We start from the raw sequence: 22,200 nt of genomic DNA on the forward strand, positions 1-22,200 counted from the left end.
CTACAATTATTATAGCAAGAAATTAAATTGGACCCCCCTCCCACCTCCCAAGGCAAAATCAATAGAATCTGATTATATAATTGCGTGTATCAGGCATGTTACTGTTTAGACCGTGAATCATAGCGTCAAACTGGGAAACCAAAGAAGCTACTCACATGGACGCCTTTCTTTTCCCTCTGAATTTATGGAATCCAACACTTGATGGATGCCAAACGATGATCAATGGACTGCTAAGGACATTCATTCTATTCACCCAGCAAATGCAATAGCAAGGATGGAAAATTTAATTCACATCATAATGCCAGGGGGAAAAATAGAAGAATATATGCATCGTAAGATAGTACTAATGTCAAAACCTCCTTATCCGCAACTCGCTTTTCAAAATTCTGAATCAGAATAAATAAAATCTGGGTGTGTAACGCGGTTCCAAAAATAAAGCATTTGTGAAATCATCATGAAACATGGTATTATTGAGGAATGGTATAAAATTAACCATTTTCGGCTTGATCATACCCACTGGATTTATGTCTTGGTGCAAAAGTAAAGCCATCTGGAACCTTGCCAAGCAACATCTCTGATATTCGAATCTGCAGAGAATGTAAAAAAAAAAAAATTAGTATTAAGAGAAATAGATTGCTTTGAAATATAATAAAAACTGCTCAATGACGGATAGATGCTTACCCAGTCAGACGCAGAATCAGATGCCATTAGGGTTTCAAGGTCATCACGACCATAGTAAGCAGGTGGGCGCCAATTAAGCCGTTGTGGGATGACATCTAGCAAACCTACAGGTATATATCTACAAGTGTAGCTAAGCCATTCCAACAAGAAATGCCTGGTTGTCTCAACTCCTGCATACGATAACAGCATTAAGAGTTAACAAGTCCACATACAGATAAGCAGACAAAGTAGCGCTTTTGGCAATGTAGATGCACCAGCTTCTTGGTACCAAAGAATTCCAACTAGAATAAAAACATTACACAAAATACAGATATCAGGATTTACATCACATAGCACATATTCAAGCAGCCCTAGCCGCATGTCCTCTCATGCCATGTCTTGATAGTTGGTGCTATACTACCAACTATCAAGTGCTCAAAAAGAGGGTACAAGTTTCAGACAATTTGAACATAGTTTTGATTGGAAGTACAATTTGGACACCAAATAATAAAATCTCTGCAATAGGGCCATAATACTCCTTGACCAATCTCAATATGATGAGTTAGGTTGGCTCTCCAATGAAAATAACCAAAACTTGGAGCTGAACGCTGAAACAGCCAGTCACAGACTTGTACATGCACAGATACATCACAAAAGAGGTAACTTAGCCTTACCAGCCTGGAAACTTACAGCAAGTGTTGGAACTTGAGATTTGTTTGTAACATAATTAGGATTCCTGGCTGAATAAAGAGATTAAATTTTGGAACCACAGACAAAACAAGAACCCAATCTTCACAATATATACATGGCAATTAACTGTAAGGAGGCAACCACCAGCACCAATATAGGAGCATTCCAACACTCACTCAAAGGACGGAAATAAAAGAGAGAGAAAACCATATGCCAAAATGCTAGGTAGAATGTGCAAACTTGTTCTTTAAGTTATCAATAGTATGGTAGTCAAAACTACAACTGCTAAAGTAATCCTATTTCAAGATTCGTAATTAATGAATTAACAATGCACACCTTTTGAATCAGAACCCCAATGTTCAAGGCCAAAACGCACAAAATCCTTCAAAATATTAAATCTTTCACCAGAACTGATATCCCAGTGTCTCTGTTGCTTGATTTCAGTAAATATCCAGGGCTGGAAACAGAATAAAAAAGACTAATACATTATAAACCTTAAATATGCAAGAAGATAATTTGGAAGTACACAAGAATATAGATAAAGGGAGAAGAACATTTTCATTCATATTGCCGATGATGCCTCGGGCAAGTTGAAGCTCTCCAAGATATATACCTTAATAAGTGCTCCTCGAGCAATCATGCATGAGGAGAGCTCAGGACAATCAGTCCTGTGCTTATTCCAGTCTAAATATGAGAAAACATCCCCATTTCCAAGGACTTCTAAAGTATCAGGAGCCTTTCTGGCACATTGGTATATGTAGTCCCAATCAGCAAGCTTGCTGTAGCGTTGCTGACGTGTTCGACCATGTATTGTTACAGCAGTGGCTCCCCAATTGCCAATATCTGCAATTAAGGAATCAATACGATTTTTCCCCTCAAAATAACCAGTCCGCACCTATAGACAAAATAAAAAGAAAGAAATAAAAGACACAGCACTTAAGTGAAAAGAGCAAACAAAAATGTTGAAATAAAAACTGAAAGGAGGAGATTTGAAAATTTTCTGATTGAGCATAAGATGGGTATTGAAAATTTTCTGATTGAAATAAAAACCAAAAGTGGCTCAATAAAGCTATTGAATATATGATGGTATTCAAATATGGGTATAGGTATAAATAACACCAATTACCTTGACAGTTATAGGCTTGCCAACAGTGCCGGACGCTGCTTCTAGAATGCTCTTCATACGCATTGGTTTCGTAAGAAGAGCCGACCCAGCTCCCTTACTAACAACAAAATCAATTGGGCATCCCATATTTATATCAATGAAATCCACTATACATTCCTGATCTATAAGCTCCACTGTCCGTGCCACAGTGTCTTGATAAGCCCCACAAATTTGTACACCAAACAAGTCCTCAGAAGAATGCCGTCTCAGAAGCGCCCATTCTGAAGCTTGACCCTATTTCAGCAAGAAAAGAAAAAAAGCAACATGAATAAACAGTTACTGTAAAATCATAGTCTTGCAATGCTAATCATATACACCATTTAATTAAGAAAAATGATTCAGCCAAAGAAGTATAATAACCTGTAGGAGATTCGTACACATTGCCATTTCACCACATGTTACATCTGCACCCAGAACTTTGCAAACCCTTCGAAAAGGAAGATTACCAACAGTGGTCAGAGGTGCAAGGTACAGCTTCTCTTTGAAATCAATAAGCTTTTTCTCTCGTTGGTGTGGTTTTATACTTTTATCACTTTCAGGGAGTGTATCCATCGCAGTTTCTGGTTCAGAAGGCATACAAATTTTCTCAACATCATTCACTGACACACTTGTATCTGTTTAAGAGAAGATGAAGATAAGTTGCACAAATCTTCAAGAGTGAACATCATCCAGAAATGAATATGAAATGCACTGCTCTGAAAGAAAAGATGACTCAACCATTATCCACTTTGGTGATGCTACACTCATCATTGACAACAGATTTTGCCTTCTTTAGGGGCCTCTGCTCGTCAGATGTTGATATTCCATCAGGATTATTATCTTCTGCCACAAGGAAAGGATCTGAGTCTGCTGCCATTTGTGTGACACCATTTTCATCAATACCATCAGAATCCTTTGAAACAGTTTGACCTTTTCCCTCCTTTTCTGTTGACAATTTGATGTTACATTTTTTGTGTCCCTGAACAGTAAAAGACAACATGAGCAACAACAAAGGCAAAAGACAACATGAGCAACAACAAAGGCAAAAGACAACATGATAATGGCATTAACAGAAGTGAAAAAACAGATATAAAACAAACCGACTTCTGTAAATAACAGTAATGTAAAGCATCTCTAAATGAAACTAAATCCATTGACCAATTCAAGGAGGATTTATGACAGATCCTTTCCTGAAAACTAAGCTGTCATCATTTCCATGATATTTTCTTAACACAGTTGATCTCTATGATGAAGAACATAGATAATAAATTTCGTTGACATTTCTAGGAAATTTATATGAGGCTCTGCCTCTACCAGGTACATTCAACAGCAAGAAGTTGATATCACAAAGAAGAATCAAAAGAGAACATATTGGTGAATTGTATGATATGTGATGCTAAACAAGCTCTGAATCAGAAACATAAAAAAAATTCTTTGAAGCAAAATATTCATTGTTACATAAGCAGATGCATGATTAATCAAGCAAACAACTGAGTTAAGAAAAAAAATATTAAATGAATTAGGTAAGGGTTTTACCAGAAGGGAAAGCGACTTTAGCACAGCATCTGCCTTGGAAAATTTCATTTTATTCTTCCACAAAAGCTTCTGTACATCTTTGCTCAATCCATTGATCTCAGAGCTTTTCCTCCCCTCAGTACAAGTAATAGAGGGATCACCATCTTTATGAGTCCCTGAAAACCTACAGGCCAAGCCAAAAGGGCATGGCCCTTCCCTGTTAATGAATGGGCACTCTCCCTCTAACTCAGCAGGTTTCTGCATATATGGATATCACAGCCATCATAAAATAGCACTAGACACCACATAAGTGCCCATGGTTACCTAATGCATACATGAGACAAACAAGGGAAAAAGTAGAATTCACTCCCAACATTTCGTAAATAGACAATTAAATTTGAATACCTGAACTTTAAAGGCTTCTACATCATGGCTGTAGCGGCACTTATCACCATATGAACAGGAACTAATGTTTCCAGTCTTTGCCACCTCCGGACAGAGATTGAGAGCGGATTGCCGTTCCTATAAGTTCCCAAAAGATCTTCTGGTCAAGATTTCAAATCCTCCATTTCAACAAATTCAGAACTACCAAAATAACTTGCTCTCCAACAAATGCAAAACCAAAACTCAAGCAATATCTAATGCATAAATCATAAAATAACATTAGTATATCACCAAGAACCATAATTGCCAATGTAAAACTCCGAGCGACAACTATGAAGTAAAGAACTTGAATTTACGATTTGGGCACATTATTGCCGGACTGATCATATACTAAAAAGAGCTTAACCTAAGGTTCCAAATTTCCTAACTGTTCAAGAATAATAACGATTTTTCTGCAGCATCAACATAGAGATATATGCAAACCTATCTCAAATTAGCACTACATTGAGAAAACATATACCCGTATATTTATACAAGTGAATAGAACAGTAATTTGATTAAATTAGAGGACCTGACGGCGTTCTCGTTTGAGTTGCCGTCTGGACTTCTTCTCCTTAACTAAACCAGACTTAGGGGCTTTGGCATTGACGTCTAATACGGAGTCTTTCTGGTTACTGGTTCTGGTAGGAGGAGGACGAAGGAATTCTCTCTTAATCGGAGCTATGGCCTTGGCCACGAGTTCCTCTGGCGTTTGATGAGCCCCGTTTGAGCTCAATACCAGTGGCCCCTCCTGAATCTTCTCGGGTAGGCGGCCATCGAACACTTGCTCGGCCATGGCGATCGAGTTTTAAATTTTAATCCGCTCGATGCAGTAGTGGATTTGCGCCAGTGATGATGAATGGATGTTACTAGGGTTTATAGCAGGTTTGGGTCGAAGAAGATAAAGCAGGCCGGTGTGAAACGACGTCGGTTAAACAGAACATAGAAAATGGTAAAAAGAGCGGAAATACAAATGATGGGGATATTTGCCCTTCACGTTTTCCGACTCACATCACATTTTTCAAAACCACCAAACACGCCCCTTAGAGTTTGATAGATTTCACGAAAACTTGTATCTCCGCCACTCTACATCTCCTCCTTTCCCTCCTCCTCCATCAAAACCGTTGCGTCCCTTTGGGTCTCATCCATGCCCTTCACAGCCTTGTTGTGGCTTTTGCCACTGCAGAGATTCATGACATGTGATGATTCTGGCGGCTAACGAAAACAAGCACCTCGATTCAGTGGCTCCTCTACTTTCCTCTCAGGACGAGACCCTCTGGCGCGTGTTCTTCTAGTCAAACATATTCTACCTCTCTCGATTCCTACATTTGCTCCGAACATTCTTCACAATCTTCAAATACCGGAAACTGAATTTCTTCACACTTTTCAACCAGTCTAGTATGTTGTTCATGTCCTTTATCTAGCTTGAATTCTTTCAATCATTTCAAGTAATTTATTGGTGTGCGAATGCGTAAGGGACGTGTTTGGTGGTTTTGGAAAAGTGAATGGGAAAACCTGGAGTGCAAATAGTCCCTACCAATACGAATTGGTTCTCTATAAACATCGTCGTTTAAGGGGAAAAAAATGAAAGCAAAATACGTCGTCGTTTAAATGAAAAAAATGTAATGAAAAAAAATGTAAGCAACTACCAATACGAATTGGTTCTCTATAAACATCGTCGTTTAAGGGGAAAAAAATGAAAGCAAAATACGTCGTCGTTTAAATGAAAATGAAAGGAAAATACGTCGTCGTTTAAATGAAAAAAATGTAATGTAAAAAAATGTAAGCAAAATATGTCAGAAGTGGGATTTGAACCCACGCCCACGTTAGTGGACCAGAACTTGAGTCTGGCGCCTTAGACCACTCGGCCATCCTGACTGTTTGTTTTCTCTTTAGCTCAGAATATGTTTTTGTAATTGTTTGATATCGGTTGGTACTGAGAAATGAATCAAATGATATTTGCACGCACTTGCTTCTGCTTTGTGTTTATCATGAATAGGGATTGTTCTTCAATTTTGTGATAGATTAAAAGGTAATCCAAAATTCTCCACCATATAACGAATTCGGTTTGCTAGGTATTCCAATTTTTAGAATCTCAAATTCATCCCAATTTGATGTGACATGCAATGAACCGTTTTTGTTAACATATTTAATGAAACACGTAAAAAAATGCGTTCAATGATGTAAATTTGTTGTCCCCATTTTGTTAGGCAAGCACACAGAGGCATTGGACATGGTTGACCTTCATGTTGGCTCCAAACATGACCCTTACTTTAACAACCCTCACAACTACACCAAAAATCAATATTAAGGCCTACCTTTATTATATCAAAAAGTAAACCAGTAAATTTACATCATTGTACCGATACATGTAACATTTTATTTTCATTCTCAACCACCTCAGCAAAATACGTCTCTTGATGCATTTTGTTGTCACCAATACCATTGCACCATCGTGGTTGCTTTTATCATTTTCGTAATGAATTTATGTAGAGCTTAGGTAATAAACTTTTATCGAAGGAAAAACGAGTGTGTGGAACTTATTAGCGTAATTAGCAGGTACTTTAAGCTGTATCATGTTGTTTGTACTGCAATAAAAGTTTTGACACCGAATGAGAGAAACAAAGAGAGGAAAGCGTGCAGGATGAACGAAGAAATCGGTGTTGTTTTATTATTATTTAAGGGTAAGATTAAATCAGTGTTTTAACTGTTTTCAACCAAACACCAACTGCTCATGTGATTTCTGACATTTGCATGTGGCAAAAGTCCACTGCATAGAACTAACTAATCATTCCCACCAGAAGTTACCAACCAGTTCATACATGGTTGGCTTATCATAATAATAGACATCCAAAGACGGACTTTAGCTAGGCAACCACATCAGAATCATTTGTTCCCCCTGTAACATCAAAGTCAAAAACTGCACAAATTGAGGCTTGACATTGCTTTTGTCCACTAAAACTGGCTTCCCTTTTAAGCAGATCCTATAATTCAATACTGGTTTCAAGTCCAACAAGATGGGGAAAAGGAGAGGTAAGGGAGCCGTACACAATGAATGAAATAAATAAAAACCACTTTTAAAGAAATAAGCAAAGCTTGAAGAGTTTATTACCTCTTCTAATGTCATAACACAACATAAATGTCTAAGCAATGATTCCACGTGACATACGCTAGGATAAATAAATAGAAGCTATAGGTATAAATAACAAATGTATATATATATATAGATATAGATATAAATATATCAAAGATTTTATGTAACTTGATGCGATGATCCAAGCTCGATTTGCAAAGCGGGATCATTTATACCTGCAAAACTAATTAATAAATGTGCTGAGATGTGAATGCAGAAGATAAATACGTGGGTATCAGCAACTTCCACTTGTTCTCATTAATTTCCTTCAGATTTTGTTGTTGTGGTGCCATTTTGCTGCTGTTGCTGTTGATTGTTAGCTTGGGAAGAAGATGGCCGCTGCTGCTGTGGTTGCAACTGATGAATGTTGAGTAGGGAAGCCTGCTGCTGCAGCTGGAATATCTGGGGGTTAATAGGAAGCTGTTGCATGCACTTGGAAGGGTCGGAATCCCCACTCATCTCTTGAGTAGCAAGCTTCAACCGTCGAACCTCGGCTGTCAGTGCTTCATTTAAAGCTGTCATATTCCAACACAATTAAGTGAGACTTGATTGAGCATATATATTATAAATATATGGTGAAGAACATCAAAATAAAAGGTCAAGCCGCAAATAAAGTTTTAAGGTCGAGCTTCAAATGAAGTTTAAACGCAGCATCACTTGCTTCCAAGGGCGATGCACATCTCACTTCAGAAGACAGATTATCATGACTACACATACATACACAGTAATAATTATGTATCTGCCATCTCACTTGCACAATGTCAATGAATCCTGAAAGACTGTAAGTAGCTGATTTTCTGAATTCAGCCTGCCACATGTAGTCCAAGGGTCATGGCATTAATTTCCAATAGAACGCATTTTGTGTAGCATACTTAAAGTTTATGAAATACGTAGATGTCCAGCAAACATTATTTAGTTGAGATGATAAATTCTATATGGAAATTACCAATTTTGTAAGTGGTTATACTGGAACGCAAGAGCAGAAGCCTAAATTAGGTGAAATACACACACACACACACACATATATACACATGAACGTCTAATCTAAGACATCATTTTTTAAAGTGTGTATACAAATATACTAGTTCATTCTGCCTTATATCCTGTTCTGTTGCATGACCATCTCAACATCATCCTTTTTGCCATATAAAAACCCTCTGACTGCCCTCTCAAGGCCAAAAGAAAAAAAGTGCCTATGTTGTTAAACCTCTCTCTTTATGCACTGTCATTCAATTAACCCTTTTAATTTATTAACAGAGTTTCCTTTCAGCATAAAGCATTTAGCTGTTTCATTTGAGTCTTGACAAACACATTTCTCTAGTAGAATTTATGATCCATGGAAATTACTGTTCTGCACAAGCATTTTCTACATAGGCTAGAGATTAGCATGAGGAAAAATCTTATTATTAGTTCAGGGAAAAAACTTAAATTGAAGAATAATTTCAGTTACATTTCCCTCTACTAAGGTCTCAAATTCAGACATGGAGTACATCCATGGATAACGGAAAAAGCATGTTAAGGCACATAAAGCTAAGCAGGACTCTTAAACTTCACTCAGTAAGCACTAAAACATATATGCTAAAAGCTATGCAGCTAGCATCATGTTAAAAAAAAAAGTCAAACAGAACAATACAAGCTGGTATAAGGAGAATTTCCACCACCAAAAAATTACTCACAGTGAGTTTTTGCACTGGAATAGCAAGAAATATAATAAGGGATTAACATTGTTCATACCATCACGAAGTTGTGCCTGTTGCTCCATGGCTTGAAGACGAAATTTCAACTCATTATTGTGGTTTGTCAGCCCAATGGAGTCTCTCTGGATAAAGAAGACGAAGCAAAGTCATATAAAGAAGCAGAATATTAGGATACATATGATTGTGACTTGTGAGAATGCATTCAAAAGCTCGGTACTAGTATACTACAAATAGCTACCTGCAAATGCGTAAGCTGAGCAGACAATGTGGTAGCTTCTGTTTGCAGTGTCTGGACCTTGTGTTCCAACTCTGAAATGTATCTCATCTTCCGCTCTTTCGAACGAGCAGCTGACTGACGATTTGCCAAAATTCTAAAATGGACCAACCAAGAATGTAATTAAAATATGGCCCCTGAATTCAATACAGTTAAGTCCAGCAGGTCAGTACATAATAATAATACCTTTTTGCACGCTTCGGGTCAGTTAATGCAACCTCAGCAAGTTTCTCGTTCGCCATAATTTTTTTCAGTTCAGGCCCACTAAATTCACCATTCCCAAATTCCAAGCTGAAGGCAGCTGAATTTCCATCAATTGAATTACTGGGAGATAACTGTCCAGGACGAGCTCCAGGAGAAGGTGGGTGTTTCGGTGATTCATCACCAAAATTCAACTTTCCCATAAAACTATCCATGGAAACACTTCTGTAGTGTCTGGTGGTTGGATCAATATCTCCGCCAGCACTCCTTTTAAGCCCTTCTCTCTTCTTGGTGGAGGAACTCACCCTGACTCTCTGTGTGTTGTTATCGCCTTCATTCACGCTGCTTTCTGCTTCATTATCACTGCTATCAGCTCCATTTGTTTTAGTTCCACTAGCTCTACTATCCAAATCCTCAAAATTCTCATTACCAGTTTTGTCATCAGTGCCTGAGGAGTTCAATGCATCAATATTATCCAAATTCATGTAGGCAGAAAATAAATCATCCACAACTTCTCCCTCGGATTTCCTCTCGCCCATTCCTTCTGCACTGTTATCACTACCTCTCTCCCAATTTGATTCCTTTTTAACCAGCTGAGCTGGTTTAGAGGCCCCTGCATTTTCTCTTCCGGTGACTGGCAGCTCCAAACCTCCAGTACCTCTTAAAGGCATGAGGGGTGGTGAAGATTGCAACACATTGTAAAACCCGAATGGAATATCACTATTAGATCGCCTGTGAGCCTTGCGTGGGGGCAAGCCCTCACCAACTCTGGGAGAATTACCCCTTGTAAAAGGTGACGGAGGCAATACCGAATGCGAAGTTGTATCCCTGTCTTCCATTGACACAAGGTCTGAAACTGATGCGGATGGGGAGTCGCGAAAAGTGGCCGGGCTTAAAGGGGGCAGCGAGTCAAGCGAGAAAAATGACGATGGCTGTGACAAAGATCGAGAATGAGTAGACCCCGGGCTAAAATTCTGAGAACCCATCTGCTGGCTCACAGGCCTGGAAACAGGGATCTGAGAATAAGGTGAAACTGGTGGAATCTGGTTCGGATGTGAGGGTGGTATACCCACTCTCTTACTACCATCACCACTAAAATTCTGAGCAAATTGAGAGAAATGGCGAGCACGCATTTGCGAAGTGTTCAAATGGGGTATGTCCATTTGGTTACCAAGGGACAAACTTTGTTTAGGAATCGAAGAAGATGATGTCCCAAATGAAGACTGTAGCCTTTGCATCATATCATTGTGTGCCTCTTGAGTATCCCCCATTTCCACTCAGCAACTATAATGTCAATATCAGTTTCTGTAGTGTTCGTTTGAAACCCCAAAAAAAAGCACCAAACAAAGCTCAAAAACCCCAATTCAAGCTTCACTAGGTCCAATCCTTAGCAAAACCTAAACAAGAAAGGCGAATCATAACCCTAATCCACACGATAAACAAAAAAAACAGTAACTAGTAACAAGTCAGAACACTCAAAATATATGCCAAATCAAGCATTTCAGTATTCCACAATCCACCCTAACAAAACCCAATAGTGTTTAAGTAAGACAAGAAGTACCTAATAAGTGACTTTGTGCGATGATCTGCTGCGCAGTTTAGCATCAAGACGGCGGCGCAATCTAGCTATGAGCTATCTCCACATTTAGCGGGAAAGCTACTTGTTTGGCCCTTTTTTGAGGCGGAAATGGCGAAGGAAATAGAAAAATGGCAGGCGCTTTCTCTCTCTTCTCCTCCCGAACCTTCTTGTTTCTCTCTCTCTCTAACAAAATTTCAATGACGACGAAGACTACGACACGGATTTCATGACGGGAACGCGTGAATTTAATGAGAATTTTAGTTGCATGTGAATTTCGGCCGAATTTCATTTTCATTCCGACCTCGTTTGTTTCTTCTTCCTTCGTCTCCGCAATAGATTTCGTTTTTATGTATACGCTCTGCCCAAATCGCCTTTTTTTTATTAATTAATTAAATAATTAAGTTTTTCACTTTTCAGTGCATAGACTGACGCGCGCCCACAAGAGAGTACAGTGCACCGCTTTTGGATGTTTCCTATTTTTATTTTTTTTTTCTTTTTTAGGTTCAGCAATAAAATTTGAAAATTATTTATTTTGTTCAAAAAATATGTATTAAAGTCATAATCTTAGTACCAAACTACCAATTGTTCATTATGCAATTTGAACGAAGAGGAACACTTTGCAATTGATAGATTCTAAGTTTTTTTTATAACTAATGACCGATTCGGCCTAGAATACGTTCATGATGATTATGTATAAGATTTTTAGATTGAATTATACCTTTTAAGAACAAAATCTTGCGGATCAGGGGTCAAATATACAATATCTCTTTAAATAATTTGGATTGGATTTTTACGTTACTCTGCTACCCAATTTATAACATTGTCAACAATAAACGCAAAAAACATTTATATATGGATTGTAGAGGACATGCGATGATGCAAATAAATGTTGGGATAATCCCCTTCACACTTAATTTTCCATTAATACAAATATATGATTACACCTTATTAATTATGAAAGTGAGTAGGTCCCCCCACCAAAATTGACTCTTACCTTGGAAGAGAAGATTGTGTCTTATCATATTAATTAGAGTTATCTAAGATTATAAATTAAACAATTAGCAATTAATAAAGAAGCTATAATCATTGTTTAAGTGAATTCTAAAAAGTTGCATGCACGTCTCACAAGATTTTTGAAACCTTTTAAATCATATAATATATTTTCTTTTGGCAATGCATATCATTATCATATGGACACTTTCTCACTCTTTTTTTTTTCTTTTTATATAAATTTATTTAAAGTTGGGGATGAAAAATGATGATCATCTTAAGATTGTACAGAAAAAATGTGAAAATATTTATGATTGATCTCACGAATATAACTTTTTTGACTTAGTATTAATTAATTATTAATTTATTGACCCTAACCCTACCCAACAAAATATACATATATTAATTATATAATGAGAGTTAATTACATCAATAATTTCACGTCATACTTTTTCTACTAGCCGTGGCTATCAAATATTCAAGTGGAAACCAGTAATTTCAACAACTTGCATCTAATTAGTAATTAGTTTTAATTGTCTATTGAAATTTAATTACATAGTTTGATCTCTTTTGGGTGGACAAAGTTTGTCATGTTTTTGATACAGGGCAACGTAGTGAAAAGAACACCTATTTGAATATGTTGATTCGACATACGAATATCAAGAATATGTCTACTTAAATATGTTGATTTGACATAAGAATATATCATATCTAAGATTTCAATACTTAGAAGATTTGAATGAATATCAACGAATTGGAAAAAGACTACCGTCTCTTAATTGTATAAAAACCAAAGCTACTTTCTAATGAGAGTTTAGAACCTTAAATAATAGAAATTCAAACAAAACTTACGTGAAATCATAATTGCAATAAAGGAAATATTAGAAATAAAAGAAATTCTAAAAAAAAAACGTTTGCCTTCCTCGAGGAAGCTTGTGGCCTTCTTCGAGGAATATTCATCGAAAAAAACGTTTTGTCTTCCTTTAAGAAACTTGGGGCCTTTCTCCAAGAAGGGCAATCTACCTTCCACTCATACTTCTCCATCAATTTGGGTATCCTGTTGGGTCTTCTAAATATCCTTATGGATAGACCATCCACATGGACCATAATCCATATAGTCTACTTATTGGGTCTTGCATAACCAAGCCTATAAGTGCGAGAGAGTGTTGTCCCACATCGATTTGTTAGAAACAAACCATGTGGTTTATAAGCATGACCCATCTCCTTAACATTTGAGACGCCTTTTAGAAGGACAAAACATACGAGTCTTGCCCCAAAGTGTAGACAATAACTCAAGTGGAATGGGTTAAATTTTTTCATCATATTCTTCAACTCACTTACTTCTTCAAATTATAACACTGTTTACATTTTCGTCTTCATAGAATATCTTCCCTTCAACCTTCTTAAATATTTATTAAATAATAAGAGTGCACGAGTTTTTAGTTTTCACACTATTCTCTCAAGCACGTATAATTAAATAATTAATAATTTGAGTGATAATCTAATAATGAATCTCTCTGGATTTAAATCGTATAGACTCGTAAAATCTTTACTTCAATTTTCATAGAGAATAATACCTTTGCGTTCACGCTATGAACTTTAACTTAATTCTTAGGTGAAAGTTTTCTATCCGCACATGGTGACTCAAGTTTAAGATGTTCAGAAGACAAGGTTATATTAATGCCCTATTTTTTTTTTTTAATAAATCCTTTTAAGAAAGCTTTATCAATCCGGCCTCCCGATAAAAACGCGATGCTTTACAAGTGGGAGGCCCACCGATGGCGTCAAAAGTTGACCTGACTCTGCGGGTCCCGGGGTGGACACGTGTTGGTAGGAGGTTTTTGAAAAACGTGGCAAGCTTTTAGTGCTTCAAAGAAAAAAAGAAAGAAACTTATCCATTATCTCCGAACCATGTGTCCAGACTACTTAGGCCCGCTCAAATTTTCTGGGCTCATGGGCCCACTTGCAGTTCGGCTGACCCAATTAATACGGAAAATGATATTTTTGTCTTTGCTCACTAGTACTATTTTTTCACTTACTAGTTACTATTATTATTCTTTTCTACAACCCACAAATCCATATGGATATATGTATCGATGACAGGGGGCTGCTGTAAAAGTTCCATAAGGGAACTTAAAATTTTTATAAAAAATCTAAAAAATTATATTAATATTATCATCGATATTATGAATCCAATAATATATTTTTTTTGGGGGAAAGACAACTTTTGGTCACTGTAATATCTTACCAGGTTCAACTCAGTCACCCATTTTTCAAACGTTTCAATTTGGGTATCCAAATTTCTAAATTGTTCCAAATTAGTCACACGGGTAGATTTCGCCCAATTCAGACAGTCAACCATCCCACGTGACACTTTGAACTGACGATAAAAATTCAAATTGTGTAATATTTTATGACGTGCACAAATCTAAACTAGGTGGGTAAAAAGTACCCAAAAAATCATTCTAGCAAAATCACTCTGTCACTATAAATCTTATAAACTGGTGCTCACAACTTCACACCTTCTCAAGTTTGACAAAGACGCAAGATCTATGCAACCATATGTCATGGAATTACAATTCCAGTGAGACAAAGTGATCAGTTTTGGTTTTATTACAACTTCTATTACAAGTGTCAAGCCACATCAGACTAAATTAGTTGATTTTGACCATATCGTGTCACGTGGGATGGTTGACTACCCAAATTGGGCGAAATATACCCGTGTGACTAATTTGGAACAGTTTAGAAATTTGGATACCCAAATTGAAACATTTGAAAAATGGGTGACTGAGTTGAACCTGGTCAGATATTTCAGTGACCAAAAGTTGTCTTTCCCCTTTTTTTTAAAACAAAAATCAGATTTAACATGCATGACAATCCTAAACTGTCGGATACAAATCGAAAACATTATATACATTTTTCATGTTGAATTTGAAAATATGTCATTAGATTCGTAAAGCCGATCAAAAATACAAATATAATTTTTAAAAATAAAAGAAAAATATTTAGACACTCATATTGATTTTACAGTTATATACATGCATTCTAAAAGCTATAACGACTAGCTAATCAATAATTTTTGGAGTAAATGAGATATATTGATAAGTGAATCTTTTCTACAATTCTTAATTAATTTGGAAGCCTTTATTCGAGTCACTAGATCAGTGTGCATAAATTTCTCATCTAACGACATAATAAGTTGGGTCAAAACGCAGTACGTGTGCAACTCAAGACCTTCCGTTGTTTGTCTCGGAAAGATTTATCAATTATACTATCACCTAAGTCGTTGACTACTTATATCTCTTTAGCTAGCTAACTAACTAACTGTATATAGGAGAAATAATTCAATTTTCAAAATAAAAATATTGGATTAAAATTTGCTTAGTAGTCTCAAATTAAAACTTCTACTCTTGTTTATAATTAAAGAAAAGAGAATCTTGGAGCTTGGAGCTTTGCTTGTGTTGAATGGAAAGTTTTGTTTTCTCCTACTTTCTTATTTTATTATATATCATGCTTGTCTATAATTAATACTGAAAGAGATTGAAAATGGATCCTTGTAGAATATGTGCCAATAATTCAAAACACCCATATGAATGATGACATAATAATAGACTTACAATAATAGATCCCAAAAAGACCCACAATTGATGGAACATACCATCAATCTTGGACTTGAAGTTTGAACTAATGGCCTTCTCCCTGCCATCAATATCTGTCTGGGCATCACTGTGTCTATATGTAATTGCACTGTGAGGATAAGACTTTGTGGTATTATATACACTTGGGTATGACTTTATTTGGACATTTGTTGCAAACAATCAACGAACTAAAATTATGTACGAGTTATTAGTTGGAGTGGTAAGAATGATATGTATCATCATGGTGATTAGAGTTCAAATCTCCCCTCTCCCGGTTAAAAAAAAAAAAAAAAACACTAACTAATTAATCAAAATTCATTGATTCAAGTAGTCGTAAAATTAACGAACTTATCAAAGAAGTCAAAAGAAATTCTTACAAGTGATTTTCATTTCATGTCATCGTTCATGGACAACTCCTCGAACGATCCAAATTGGTGTCACTAGGACTAGTCTTTGAGATTGGCAAAGAAAATGTTCTCTCCAAAGTTGTTGAAGCTGCCTGTGCCAAGTACACACAAGCCGGCTCTTTGCAGTGCTGATCCTGCACTTCTTGGATCTCTTTTGGGCTGCTGATCTTGTGAAGGATCAGATATTAATGGTGGTACTGCATACATATTTTGATCCTTGTAGGGCAGAAAAAGTGCAGAGATGATGCAAATGATCCACAGACACTGGGAGAGCGATTGTTAACGGGGGCTTAGAACGCAATCCAGCCGTATCCTTGGTGATGTTCACCATGTAAAACCAATTCCATAATCATGGCAACGCCTGTGGAAAAGGTGACAATGCTGCTGATGGTGAAGAGTGTGAAGATTCTTGGGTTGGGCAGGTGAAAGAAAGCGTTGATACGTCTCACCCACAAAGGTAATCCTCATTTGTTTTTCCATTTTTGCTTCTCCTGGATCCACAAGGTATTCCAGGAGAAAAGCCGTTGCCTGAAGTTTTTTTTTTTTCCCTGAGAAACACACACTTGCAAGAACAAAAGACATTGACACGAGAGAAAGTATCTGAAATCCATTACAAAGTTCAATAGCAAGAGCGCTAGCTCACTTGCACAGCAAAAGGAAATATACCAACAGAGTAACTAATGAGAATGCTTTTAAGCATACAGATCTATTCCCCAAAACTTGGCAGGTTGGTTGGTCCGATGTTTCCGATCAACACTTTTGATGAGCTCCATGTCCTCTTTCGAGAGCTCAAAGTCGGAAACTTGGTAATTTTCTTTCAATCTCTCGAGCTTCGATGACTTGGGGATGACGACTGTGTTCCTTTGGATACCCCATCTGAGAACAATCTGGGCTGCGGTTCTATTGTATTTCTCAGCCAAACCCTGAAATTGGAAGAAAATGATATGGTGATGATGATAATTAAATGTGTTGCAAGAGACAACTTCATGTCTGGCGAAGGTAACTTACTTTGAGAGCAGGATCATCCAAACATGATACTGAACCAAACCATTCAGTGTTGGCCACAGCACCTCCAAGAGGAGTATGAGCCGTAACACAGATGCCATGTTTCTGACAGAATTTGACTAGCGAGTCACGCTGGAAATATGGATGTGTTTCAATCTGATTCACGGCAGGTTTCACTTTTGAGTAGGCTAAGCAATCTCTGGTTAGAAAGATGTCATAGTTGCTGCAAAAACAGAGCAACTTTCTGAAGATCTAAAAGAGTAACCATATACAAGAGGTATTGACAGAGAAGATAAGCACGATATTCAGATTCAAGTAGATAAAGCACATATTAATAGACAGTATCCATAATTCACACTCTAAGTAGTTACTGGCAAGTTCATAACACTACAGCAGAATCAAAGGCAGCATAGACTTCAAGGTTCTTTAGAAACTTTTTCTCTACAATAGAAAGGGAGAATAGAATAGGCATCCACAACCTTGAAAGATGACTGTGGGGATGGCCTTTCTAAAAAGATTAACCATGTACAAGAGTATTGACAGAGAAGATACGCCCCATTTTCACATTCAAGTAGATAAAGCACTTATTACTAGACACTATCCAAAATTCACACTCTTAAGTAGTTAATGGCAAGTTCATAACACTGAAGCATAATCAAAGGCAGCATAGGCTTCAAGGTTCTTTAGCAACCTTTGTCTACAATGGAAATGACAGATAGAAGAGGCACCCACAGCTTAGAAAGATGACTATGGGGACGTCCTTTCTAATGTGGTACTGGTGTAGCTGAGAGTACTGGATGTTCAGAGCATGTTCACTTGTTCAGGGAAACAACTTGGTTTATTAGATCAAACTTCAAATTGCATGGAAACCTATCTATTGGATGGCAGAAGATGTGCTTGTAATAGAAAGAACGGCAAAAAAATTTATGGAATTAGATTGCCATTCTAAAGAAACAAGAGACAAAAGAAACCTTGTATCATGGTGTAGAAGATGTATGCTTATAAATTATGATAGGCACAGATTTATCGAGAACTTCCATTCACCATACATCCAACAGTAACATGCACATGAACATCCACCTTACACATGTACAGCAATCCAACAAAAAAAGGGGATCAAACTGGTTACAAATATTAACTAAAGTTTAGGGTGTAGAAAATGCTTATAAAATTCTCACTTACTTATTGTAATGACTGGTGCTAGCAAGTTGCAGGCCATTCACCTAATGCCTTTAAACCTAATCAGTTTCTTGACTAATAGATTAATTCATTGTCTATTTCATCTGCATGATAACATATATCGGGTATAGAACTATAACGTCTTAGTATCTTCTAAATTGTAGCATGTAAAAGATGAAGTTTATTATACAGTCATTACACAAGGATCATGGGTGTTCAAGCACATGCAATCAGAAAAATTAAGATTTAAGCACACCTGATCCCAATGCTACGAGCTAAACCCTTGGAAACAAGATCTTCCATGGCATGCCAAGTAGTTTCCAATGATGTGGTTGTGTCAATGTCTAGCACTCCATCCTCATCCAAAGCACTGTCAGTGGTACCAACTCCTACACGCATGTAAAATATCACCCAAGTGTCAATGCACGGAAAAGAGTGAACAAGGTACCAAATTGCAAAAGCCAAAAGCCCGAAACTGCCTGTTTCAAATTCGAGACCATTGCCACAAATGTTGTGCTGAATTTCCAATTAGCTACATATGACGAAAGAACCTTGGCAAAACAAAGTACAATCTTTAAAAACAGATTCAATCTCCACTACCAGCTCCACATACACAGTCCGACATCCACCTACTGCCATCTTTCAATTTAAGCAAATAGATTATTCCAACATAAAAAATTATGTTATGGTATTTAACCACATAGCACATAGATCATTAGTGATAGTAATATCTCTCTATTAGCTGTTACTTCATTGAAAACCCTCACACTATCCAATCTTTAGGATATTTATTGCCAAAGAAGTGGAAGAGTTACAGATTTTCTTGTCAACTGTCCACTCATAAAGTTGTCTTAGTCCTTTGTTTTCATCTACGGTCTATCTATAGGTACTTAGGTAGGGTAAGTCTTGGCATAGTGGTAAGGTTGTGTCATTGCGTCCTAAAAGTTCCTGATTGGTGGGAGAATTGTGCGTGGGTTGGCATAACAGGTCAATCACTAACTATAAACCTGTGCAGCCCTCAATAAAATGACATAGATAGGGCATAACTCTCTACAGTATGCAGACAGAGCTATATAAGATGAAAATAGGCAAGCAGAAGCACCAGTATGCTTTGTAGCAATAGGGAAGTGAACAAGGTACAAATCCAGATAATCTAGCTGAAGCTTCTTAAGACTGTCTTTACAGGCTTCCAGAACATGTCCATGGTCTGAGTTCCAAAGCTGTGACAAAAGTCCAAAAGTCAATTAAAAATTCATGTTCCACACTTCATAGATGTGTAGTGGACAATGGTACTAAACAAAACATATCGTCAAACCTTGGTGGTAATGAAAAGGTCCTCCCTCTTGACAAGCCCAGTCTTAAATGCTTCTGCAAGTGCCTCTCCAACTTCTGCTTCATTCTTGTAATCAGCTGCATAAAAGATGAACTTGTCAAGCATGGCATTCTTTTGAGCAGACAGACATTACTCGCTTCAATTAACTCGTCGAAGCCAATATATGCTATCACCACCAGTCTACAGCACAGCACACCTGCTAAATAATATACCGGAAATGGAAAACCCTCTTTGCATGTACTTCATTTTATTGCCACACACAGCTCTGCCTTGGTCCAAAATCTCTAACAAGTACTTGTATCAATGACTCTTTTTCTTGACAATCTAATAATAGAATGATAAATGGAGATTGCATAATTAAACGAAAAAATAACCTGACTACAGCACATATGAAGGAATTTTCAAAGAAGTGCTTTCTCTGTAAATGAACACCAAGAGAAGTCCAAATATTTTATTTCAACTACACTCTCTACAGTCGAGAATATTTCGTTGAAACCACCAAACTGACTAAAGATTTAACAGATGAAAACTCTTACCATGGAAATACCAGAAAACTAGTATTGAAGCAGTATCTACTAAAACTTATGCTCTGATTAGAATTTTCAGTAAAAAACAAAAAAAAAGCTGAAACCCACCTCATCTTCAAACAAAATTAAAAAATAAAGCAATACCCACAAGCTGGAAGGATAATCAGATCAAAAAGGACCCATATGACAGTACAAAACACCCAAAAAATTAGATGAAGTTGAGATACCAGCACAGTCAAAGTGACGATAACCGATCTTGATAGCATTGAGAATGAGGTCTCTGATGTCTTTGCCTTCCATACGCCATACACCCAGACCAACGACGGGCATCTTGAATCCATTGTTGAGTGTAATTGCCATTTCTTTTCGGTTCTTCGACTCCCTCCGGTCTCCGTCAATTCCAAAGTGATAAACCGAAGCGTGTTTGTTTCGTCTCTATTGAGTGATGGATTGGGGATTTTCCAATGTTTTAAATACCAGATTTTAAATTAGACCACCGGCAACAGATTTCACCGGCCGGCAATTAATTAAAAATTTTGAAAATTCATAATAAATTATAAGAAGTTGTCACTTATTAGAAAAATACTAGAAAAAATACTATAAATTAAAATCCATGCAAATAAAATAAAAAACACAATAATAACATTTTCAATCTCAAATTAAACACAATATTACCAAACTCAATATCAAATTAACAAACATCTTATAAGAACATAATCATATAAATTATAAAGTCCAAATCCAACATAATCATATAAATTATATTTGACCGATATTTGATGAAACCGATATTTCACTGATATTTTATTAAATCGTACCAACCATTCTTTCTGTTTTCGATTGAATCGGCCGGTCCAACCGCTATTTCAAAACATTGGGACTTTTTCAAAAAAAAAGGAAAGAAAATAGGGATGGGGATTTTAGAAAGGCCGGGTCGAAGCCACTATCTTTGGGAGAACTTTGAATGGCCCAATCTATTAAGCCCATCATTATGAGCAGGAAGGCGTGGAGAAAGAAGTAGTTCAAGTTTGGTCTCTCAAGCTTTACTTGGACACCACCATGGATGAGGAAGTTACAGGTGTGCGAAGTTAGCTGAAAAATATGTTCCAGTGCAAATTTCCAGCTTCTTATTTGTATTTCGGCCCAATCATGTCAGCTATGCGCAGCCCATTTTAGGGGCGAAATTGTCATTCTCTTATCACAAGGCTTGACCTAAAAGAGGGCACAAAAGGAAGAGACGGGAGCAGCTAAGAAAGGGAAGGAAATAAGAAGTTGAGGGAAGCTTTTGAGCAACAAAAAAAGACTGAATATATAGAAAGATACTGCTGAGATCAAAAAAGAGGAGGCATGAAGACTTAGAGTGTGTTTGGATTGAGGGATTTGGGTGAAGGAAAGAGAAGAGAAATAGAGTTTTCTTCCAATTCCGTTATTCAAATAGTTTTAAACTTTTGATCCAAGGTTAGGAGGATGCCTTAATCCTTTTTTGCCATGTATGGATTCCAAATTTATAAGTGGTTGAGATTGATTGTAAATTCTTAGTTTCTATGCTTATTGAATTCTTTTATTTATTCTTGTGATTGATAACCATAGGGATTGCATATGAATTATTTGATGGAGTCATATAGACAAAAAAGATGTATGATTCAATGCTTGTTGAAACCTTGAATTGCAAATTTAAATGACTCTTTGATTAGGTTATGTGTTTGTATGATTCTTATTTTCACAAAGTTTAATGAATTCTCAGTGTTTAATTTATGCCAATAAAATGGATAAATTGCATGTAAGAACATCCGACCTACACTAAT

The 22,200-nt window shown here is 36.9% G+C and overlaps 3 protein-coding genes and 1 non-coding gene across 5 annotated transcripts; all 4 read right to left on the bottom strand.

Annotated features, from left to right (window-relative positions):
* Window positions 1–314: 314 nt before the first annotated feature.
* LOC120001636 (tRNA-dihydrouridine(47) synthase [NAD(P)(+)]-like) lies at window positions 315–5,284 on the bottom strand. The gene is made up of 10 exons (XM_038850046.1): window positions 4,965–5,284; window positions 4,415–4,531; window positions 4,031–4,267; window positions 3,233–3,473; window positions 2,876–3,129; window positions 2,477–2,749; window positions 1,964–2,245; window positions 1,687–1,807; window positions 682–851; window positions 315–587 (listed from the first exon to the last, which is right to left on the bottom strand). The coding sequence occupies exons 1-10, from the start codon at window positions 5,226–5,228 to the stop codon at window positions 489–491; spliced, it is 2,058 nt and encodes a 685-aa protein (XP_038705974.1). The 5' UTR covers window positions 5,229–5,284; the 3' UTR covers window positions 315–488.
* Window positions 5,285–6,226: 942 nt separating this feature from the next.
* TRNAL-CAA lies at window positions 6,227–6,310 on the bottom strand. The gene has a single exon. It is a non-coding gene; the product is annotated as a tRNA-Leu (tRNA).
* A 1,178-nt stretch (window positions 6,311–7,488) lies between these two features.
* LOC120002264 (transcription factor RF2a-like) lies at window positions 7,489–11,537 on the bottom strand. 2 transcript variants are annotated; one of them, XM_038850949.1, is made up of 5 exons: window positions 11,299–11,537; window positions 9,723–11,134; window positions 9,501–9,633; window positions 9,300–9,384; window positions 7,489–8,080 (listed from the first exon to the last, which is right to left on the bottom strand). In XM_038850949.1, the coding sequence occupies exons 2-5, from the start codon at window positions 11,006–11,008 to the stop codon at window positions 7,824–7,826; spliced, it is 1,761 nt and encodes a 586-aa protein (XP_038706877.1). In that variant the 5' UTR covers window positions 11,009–11,134; window positions 11,299–11,537; the 3' UTR covers window positions 7,489–7,823. The 2 variants fall into 2 exon arrangements, with proteins under 2 accessions (XP_038706877.1, XP_038706878.1); XM_038850950.1 differs by having other exon boundaries at window positions 9,723–11,160.
* A 5,377-nt stretch (window positions 11,538–16,914) lies between these two features.
* Window positions 16,915–20,845, bottom strand: LOC120001395 (NADP-dependent D-sorbitol-6-phosphate dehydrogenase-like). Its single transcript, XM_038849706.1, has 6 exons — window positions 20,623–20,845; window positions 19,851–19,945; window positions 19,638–19,755; window positions 18,792–18,924; window positions 17,360–17,579; window positions 16,915–17,274 (listed from the first exon to the last, which is right to left on the bottom strand). Exons 1-6 carry the CDS (start codon window positions 20,753–20,755, stop codon window positions 17,044–17,046), a joined length of 930 nt encoding a protein of 309 aa, XP_038705634.1. The 5' UTR covers window positions 20,756–20,845; the 3' UTR covers window positions 16,915–17,043.
* Window positions 20,846–22,200: the final 1,355 nt, after the last annotated feature.

Source organism: Tripterygium wilfordii, chromosome 7, assembly GCF_013401445.1.
Source record: "Tripterygium wilfordii isolate XIE 37 chromosome 7, ASM1340144v1, whole genome shotgun sequence".
Classification (NCBI taxonomy): domain Eukaryota; kingdom Viridiplantae; phylum Streptophyta; class Magnoliopsida; order Celastrales; family Celastraceae; genus Tripterygium; species Tripterygium wilfordii.

Bases quoted from the DNA above. Each gene is read 5' to 3' on its own strand.
- LOC120001395 (XM_038849706.1), bottom strand. From the start codon at position 20,755: ATGGCAATTACACTCAACAATGGATTCAAGATGCCCGTCGTTGGTCTG. The intron at 19,946-20,622 runs GTATCTCAACTT...TCTTTTATGCAG, and splicing joins TCGTCACTTTGACTGTGCTG to CTGATTACAAGAATGAAGCA. The intron at 17,275-17,359 runs GTAAGTTACCTT...TTCCAATTTCAG, and splicing joins TGGATGATCCTGCTCTCAAA to GGTTTGGCTGAGAAATACAA.
- LOC120001636 (XM_038850046.1), bottom strand. From the start codon at position 5,228: ATGGCCGAGCAAGTGTTCGATGGCCGCCTACCCGAGAAGATTCAGGAG. The intron at 4,532-4,964 runs GTCCTCTAATTT...GGGAACTTATAG, and splicing joins TCAAACGAGAACGCCGTCAG to GAACGGCAATCCGCTCTCAA. The intron at 3,130-3,232 runs GTTGAGTCATCT...TCTCTTAAACAG, and splicing joins CATCACCAAAGTGGATAATG to ATACAAGTGTGTCAGTGAAT.
- LOC120002264 (XM_038850949.1), bottom strand. From the start codon at position 11,008: ATGGGGGATACTCAAGAGGCACACAATGATATGATGCAAAGGCTACAG. The intron at 9,385-9,500 runs GTAGCTATTTGT...TTCTTTATCCAG, and splicing joins CTCAGCTTACGCATTTGCAG to AGAGACTCCATTGGGCTGAC. The intron at 8,081-9,299 runs GTATGAACAATG...GGAATATGACAG, and splicing joins ACAGGCACAACTTCGTGATG to CTTTAAATGAAGCACTGACA.